The sequence below is a fragment of the Accipiter gentilis genome, chromosome 8, assembly GCF_929443795.1.
Source record: "Accipiter gentilis chromosome 8, bAccGen1.1, whole genome shotgun sequence".
Taxonomy (NCBI): Eukaryota; Metazoa; Chordata; class Aves; order Accipitriformes; family Accipitridae; genus Astur; species Astur gentilis.
This window is the reverse complement of record NC_064887.1, coordinates 2024210-2030876: the sequence shown is the minus strand read 5'-3', so window position 1 is coordinate 2030876 and position 6667 is coordinate 2024210. Positions and strand designations below refer to the sequence as shown.

General features: G+C 60.5%; 1 protein-coding gene across 1 annotated transcript; it reads left to right on the top strand.

Moving 5' to 3' along the window:
* The first annotated feature begins 2651 nt into the window (after positions 1–2651).
* Positions 2652–4275, top strand: GADD45A (growth arrest and DNA damage inducible alpha). The gene is made up of 4 exons (XM_049807853.1): positions 2652–2807; positions 2918–3019; positions 3115–3328; positions 4038–4275. The coding sequence occupies exons 1-4, from the start codon at positions 2764–2766 to the stop codon at positions 4149–4151; spliced, it is 474 nt and encodes a 157-aa protein (XP_049663810.1). The 5' UTR covers positions 2652–2763; the 3' UTR covers positions 4152–4275.
* Positions 4276–6667: the final 2392 nt, after the last annotated feature.

Genomic DNA, 6667 nt, shown 5'->3' with positions numbered 1-6667 from the left:
CGCTTCAGCAAACGCCGCCGTGGAAAACGGCCGCCGCTGTTTACGAGCCGAAGGGAAAGGCCAACACAAGCAAACTTTAAAGCGCGGGCTGCCAAAAGCTCCGCGAGGGACCACCAAGGGTCCCGTCTGCAGCCCCGGTCTGCCGGCGCCGGTGGGACCGTGCCAGCTCGCAGCCCGGGTTGGGCAAGCGTTTTGGCACTCGCCGCGGGAGGACGGGAGGCTTTTAGGTGCGACAGCTGAGAAAGCGTGATCTTTGACACGGCTCTCATTAGAAGGGATCCTCCCCGGAGGTCTGCCGGGCTGAGACGGGCCATATGGCGCAAAAGTAAGTTCCCGGAGAAACCCCAAGTTCGACCCCGCGCTTGGAAACCCTGCGGAGGGGCCGGCGAGGGCGAGATGCCGGCGGCCAGCTGGCCTGGGGACGGCTTACGGCTCCGGCATCGAAGCATCGCTTCACCGTCGCGGACAGCCCAGTCCACCGGGGATATTTGGAAGGAGAAGCACCGGCAGGCGTCGTTCGCAGCGTCACCGCCACCAGCAACGCACCGTGGCCGAGGTCCGCACGCCAGGCGCCGGAGCCCGCCAGCCGGCGTAGCACGGCCCGGTGCGCCGGTGGCTCTGCCGAAACGCCACCGTCCCCACCGCTGGTGCGGTAAGTCGGGATAACTCTGTAACTTCCGAGCGCTACAGGCCTCAGACTGCGCTCGGGAAAGGTATTTCTTGCAAGTATTGGCGCAAGCTGTAATGCCTGTGACTCACCGGGGAATTATAGCGTGGCCTAGAAGACGACAAAGTGGGGAGAGGGAACAGAGCGCTGCTCACCGGCAGAAGGACGCACGCCGTCGGAAACACCGGCCGTGCTCCGGAGCTTGCCTTTCCCTACCGCTCACGTCGGGAACGGTGCCGGTCACCGCGCTGCTGCCGCTGCCGCCCACCCGACCCAAGGTGCCGGCGCCGTCAGGAAGGCGACCGTCGCGGTTTCACCGGGACGGTGACGTGGGTACCTGACAGCTGGGCGTCAGCATCACCCGTGCCGGGGAACCTCGCACCGTCCCGAACACGAGTGGCGAGCCCACGCTGTACCAGCCCCGGCTAACGACGCGCGAGCCCGAGGCCGGAGCTGCCGAAGCTGCCTCCAAAGTTTGGGGTTTCTCAACGGGCCGCCTTACCTTTCCCGGCCAGCAAGGCTGGAAGTGAAACTACACGTTTACTACACACAGAGCACGTATTTTAGGACTCCGCTGCCTTATTTGCCCCCTCTGGGTCCAACACGGAATAGCGCAAGAGGCGGCGGGGTGTCCTCTAAGGCAAGCCTGGGGGTGACCCCCACGCCGGGCAGGGACGCGGAGGGGCCAATGCAAACCCCAAAACAGATGTCGGCGGCAGAGGCACGGATCAGAGACCGCGTCCCCCGCCGAGGCGAAAGCCGGAGAACCGCGAGTTCCTGGAAGGACGGCGGCACGGGGAGGGCAGCGTCCCCCACGCTCGCGCCCGCTCTCCAGGGCTGGGGGTTAAATCACATCGTGCCACTCGGGACGGGCGCGGGTCCCTTCCACCTCCCCGGCTGGCTCTCGCCATAAAGGCAGATGCACCGGCGGTGCCGCCGCCACGAGCCGCAAAAAGCTGCTGGTAGCGTTCCGGCGAGGGATGGCCGTATCGCACGAAAACCACGCACAAAAATATCATTTGCCAGGGCTACAAGAGCGTCCCGGGTGTTTTGCAACCGCCCGCGCCGAGGTTTTGGCGAGGTTATTTCCCGAGCGCGCCGGCGGTCGCTCGAAGGGGAACGGCAGGAGCGCAATCTTTGCGGTTGCGGGGAAGACGGACGGCTTCATTCTAATTGTGAATTTAAAGGGAAACTCCTGGTCTTTGGGGGCCTAACAGGCCGCTCTGACGACGTCCCGCTCCAGAAACCCGTTCGGCTTTACCGGGCCAAGCTCCGCCACCGACGGCAAAGCCGGACCGAGACGCACGACCTCCGCCGTACCCAGCCCTACCTTCCCGGTACCGCCAACGCTCGCCCTCCAAGGGCCAGGCCCGTTATCTGCCGGTACCCCCGTAAACGGGTGATGAGGGGAAACGGCAAGCAGCCGAGGAACAACCCCGGGGCGGCTGCTGCGCCCACCCACCCGCAGCCCAGCTTTGCCCCCGGCCAGAAGGGCAGGGCGGCACGGCTGGCAGCTCTTACCGCAGCTTTTTACGGTTTAAGGGGAACACGTGCGTGTTCCCGTTACCGTTCCCCCTCCCGCAGGCAGCCCGGGAACGGCGTCTGCTCGTTCCTTTTTTTTGGGGGGGGGCGGGGGGGGGGAATGGGATGGGGCTCGAACCGGCGACCCCAGCAACAGCCGAGCTCCGCCGGCCCCGGCGGCGCGCGCTGCCCGCTGCCCCGCCCCTCTTCTTTACAGGCGAACGCCCCGCCCTCTCCTTCCCGCAAACCAATCAGCAGCCGCCTCCCCGTCGGTTCCCGTGGTTGCCCGGCCGGTCGGCAGAGGCGAGGCGGCGGGGGTTTCGGTTCGGCCGTTCTGTAGAGCGGAGGAGGGGGGGGGGGGGGGTTGGGGAGCGGCCTCATTTGCATGAACCAATAGGAAGAAAATATGCAAATGTCGCCGGCGCGGGTTGGCCAGGCGGGAGTCGGATAACGCCCGGGGGGCGCCTTTGTTCCGCAGAGGCGGCGGCGGCGGCGCGGAGCGAGCGGGGCGGGTGGGCACCGGCACCGGCACCGGCACCGGCACCGGCACCGGGACCGGGACCTCCGGCTCCGCTATGACTCTGGAGGAGCTGCCCGGGGACCACCGCACCGCCGGGAGGTAAGGGACGGGGACGGGCGGCGGCGGAGGGGGGACAAACGGAGGAGGAGGAGGAGTGCGGGTCCCGGTTGACGGTGGCGGCGGCCTGTCTCTGCTTGTCCCGGCGGCAGGATGGAGCAGGCGGGGGACGCGCTGGAGGAGGTGCTGAGCAAGGCGCTGAGCCAGCGGAGCCTCACCCTCGGGGTCTACGAGGCCGCCAAGCTGCTCAACGTGTGAGTGACCCCCCCCGCCCTCCCTTCCCCGGTACCCCCGGTACTCCTCCCCCCCGCCAAACCCCTCCGGTGACGGCGGCTGGCTGTCCCCGCAGAGACCCGGACAACGTGGTGCTGTGCCTGCTGGCGGCCGACGAAGAGGAGGCGGGGGACGCGGCGCTGCAGATCCACTTCACCTTGATCCAAGCTTTCTGTTGCGAGAACGACATCAACATCTTACGCGTCAGTAACCCGGCCAGGCTGGCCCAGCTCCTGCTGCCCGCCACCGGCCCCGACTCCCCCGCCGACCTCCACTGCGTCCTCGTCACGGTGAGGGCGACCCCCCCCCCCCAAACCCCGCCGCAAACCGGCCGGGAGCATCCCGCCCGGTTCTCCCTCCTCGGGGTCCCTCGTTGGCCGGGAGCATCCCGCCCGGTTCTCCCTCCTCGGGGTCCCTCGTTGGCCGGGAGCATCCCGCCCGGTTCTCCCTCCTCACGGTCCCTCGTTGGCCGGCGGATTCCCACCGCTCCCGGGGCGCTGCGGCGTGACCGGCAGCTCATCCCGAACCGGCCGCCGAAGGCGTTAAGTCGTCTTTCCAGTAAGCAGCGGTGAATAGGCAGAGCACATTGGGGTTTTGGGGTGGCTTTTTTTATTTTTTTCCTCCTGCGTAAGCCTGGGATCGAGCGCAACTTCGAAATGTCGTTCGGTCAAACCGGGGCACGGCTGTGGCCCTCACCGGGGCTCAGGTCCGTGCCTGCACGCAGGGGGATCCCGCAGGAAACTTGATTTCCTTTTTTTTTTTTATTTAATTTTTCTTTTTTTTTTTTTTTTTCATGTCCTTTTTCCTACTCTGCCCCAGAGTCCAAGGCTGCAAAACTCCTCGCGTGGTTCTGGGGTTGGTTTGTTTGTTTGCCTTAGTGGCAATTTAAGATGATTCACGCTCCTGGGTTTTCTGCTGCGCTTTTTCTTTCTGTGAGGGTTGTTTTTGCTTCTCTGTTAAAACGCTTCCCCCCCCCCCCGCTTCTCCCTCTCTTTCCAGAACCCCCATGCCTCCCAGTGGAAGGATCCAGCGCTGAGTCAGCTGATGTGCTTCTGCCGGGAGAGTCGCTACATGGATCAGTGGGTGCCAGTGATTAACCTCCCCGAGCGGTGACCGCGCCGGGCCGAAAACGAACTGAACCGAATTGCACTGAAGTTTTGCAATATTTTAGCAGTTGCTCAGGAAGTAACTCCCTGCCCTGGCGAGAGGATTGCGGGGGGGAGGGTGGGGGGGGAGGAAAAAAAGAAAAAAAAAGAAAAAAAAAAAAAAAACTCAACAAAAAAAAAAGATAAAACTGATGTCAAGGGGGGGGTAGGCTGAAGTTGAACTACGTGTTGCGTGGGACTTCTTGGAAGAAAAGTGACTCCGAAGCGGCGGGGATGAGCGTGGAAGCGAAGGGAAGAGCAGCGCCTGCGTCGCCGGAGGAAGGAGCCCTGCCTGACGCGCGGGGGTGCCGCACGGCCGGGTTACTCACCGAAAACGCCCAACACCCTTCACGGTTGTTTTTTTTTTTTTAAAGTGCAACTTAACAGTTCCTGGTTTAGGTACCTTAAAGAGCAAAAAAGGTTAATCGAAACGTTTTACAAACAATTTTATTGTATTTTTGGGATGTTAATTCTCAAGTTTTTATGCTAAGATATATAATAAGTTATTTTATGATATTGATGAAAAAATTATTTATACTCCGAGGTTTGAGAACCAGAATGCCCTTAAGCAGTTGGTCTGCAACCACACATCTTTTAACAGTTGGCTGTTAAAAGCAGCTACATTAATATAATTGTTTGAAATTGGATGGTGTTTTGTTTTTTGGGTTTTTGGTTGTGTTTTGGTTTTTTGTTTTCCTTTTTTTTTTTTTTTTTTTTTTTGGAAATAAAGTTTAAACTCAAACCCTTGGTCCCAGGGTTTATTTTCTTACCCCACTTATTAGCATACAGCCAAAAGGGTTCATCTGGCAGCTGCTTCCTTGTCCTGGCCATGGGCAAGGTCCTGTGTGGGTTTATTCCTAGCCCCTCCCAAGCCATTAAACGAAAAAGCAGCCGATGTGCTGCAGGAAATGTTGGAAATGTTATTTATTTTTCTTGAACGCTGCCACTTCTTAGCAGAGTCAGAAAAAAAAAACAACCCCCCGAGAGGGAGAGTTACTTTAGAGGCTCCAACGCTCCTGCAGAGCCTGAGTTTTCTTGGAAGGTGGGGAAACCTGATTCCTCGGAGGAGGAAAACTTGACCCACCGTTTCCTTTCCCAGGAAGGTGTCTATCCAAACCTCGCACCGCAGACTGCTGCAAACCCTCCCGGATTTATTCCCTGCGCACCCCCAGAACGGCCTGTGGCCCCCCCCTGCCCCAAGGGTTAGGGGGTTTCTGTGCCGTGCTCTTCTTTTAATTACGTCTGTACGCTGGCGCTGGCACGCTGCAGCCCGGACCCCCCCCAGCCCACCCACACCCCACCACGGTCTCGCGCCGTGTGCGGCACGTAGCTCAGGACCGGCTGGATGCCGTCCTCGGTCCCCGGGGACGTGGCATCGGCATCAGCCCACGGCAGCGGGAGTCACGCTCACCGCCCGACACGGCACGCAGCTGGGGGAAAAAAAAACCAAAAAACCCCCCGAGGAGGTCCGGTCAGGCTCAGACTCGGTAGCTGTACAAACATAATTTTAGCTTCGTTATTACGGCACTTCCAAAGCAAATACACCCCAAGAGGTGATCCGCTGGCTGTTGCCTCCGTGCACACGTATTTAAAGATCCTCTTTCTGTTCCGTGTTACTTCAGCGGCACAAATGTCAGACACGGAGGAAAAAAATTCCACCGTGTCCGACCGTAAACCCACGCAAATCCAGCTCTGGGGATCTTTTACCCTCCTCTGCCGTCGTACACCAGGCGCTCTGTTGCTCTCTCCTAAGCGTGTAACAGAGGGCGGGTGGATCAATCACCTTTTGGGAATTAATTGGAGATACTCGCTATTTCGCCAGGCTCAAGCTTGATCCGAAACTCGCCAAATCCCTGGGTTCTCCCGGTGTCTCCCCCAGCCCCTGTCCCCACACTACATGGGGGGTCCGGGAGCCACATGGCCCGGCACACACCCCTGCACCCAAACGCTCTTTTTTTTCCCCCAAAACCAGCCAGCTCTGAGGAGGGGGTGGGGGTCCCCCTGCCTGGCCACATGCCAAGCCCTCCCAAAAACACCCAAGAAAGGCATCACGGGGTGGGGGGCAAAGCCAGACCGGAGCCCAGCAGCATCCACCCGCCGGGATAGCACGGGCTGCCGGGAAAGGTGGGAAGGGAAGGGCGTAGAAGACGTACCGGGAAGGATGTTTATTCCGAAAACCGGCCAAAAAAAGGAGTAAGCAGCAGCCACACGCAGCCATGGGACGTCTTCGGACTCCTGGAGAGCTGGACTCGAGATCCCGCTCCGCATTCCCATCGCTGCACCCCTCATTTAAAACGGGTGCTGGTTTGGGGATTAATTGCACCACAGCCTCAAAACCCAAACCCATCAAGACAAGAGTGGCGAATTCAAGCAACACCCGATCATTTTTGGCAAAGCCGGCCTGTCGGCTCCCCGGGCGATGGCTGTGCTTTGCATGGGGGACTGCAGACCCCAGGGGACAGCCCCGGGGAGCAACACCGGCGT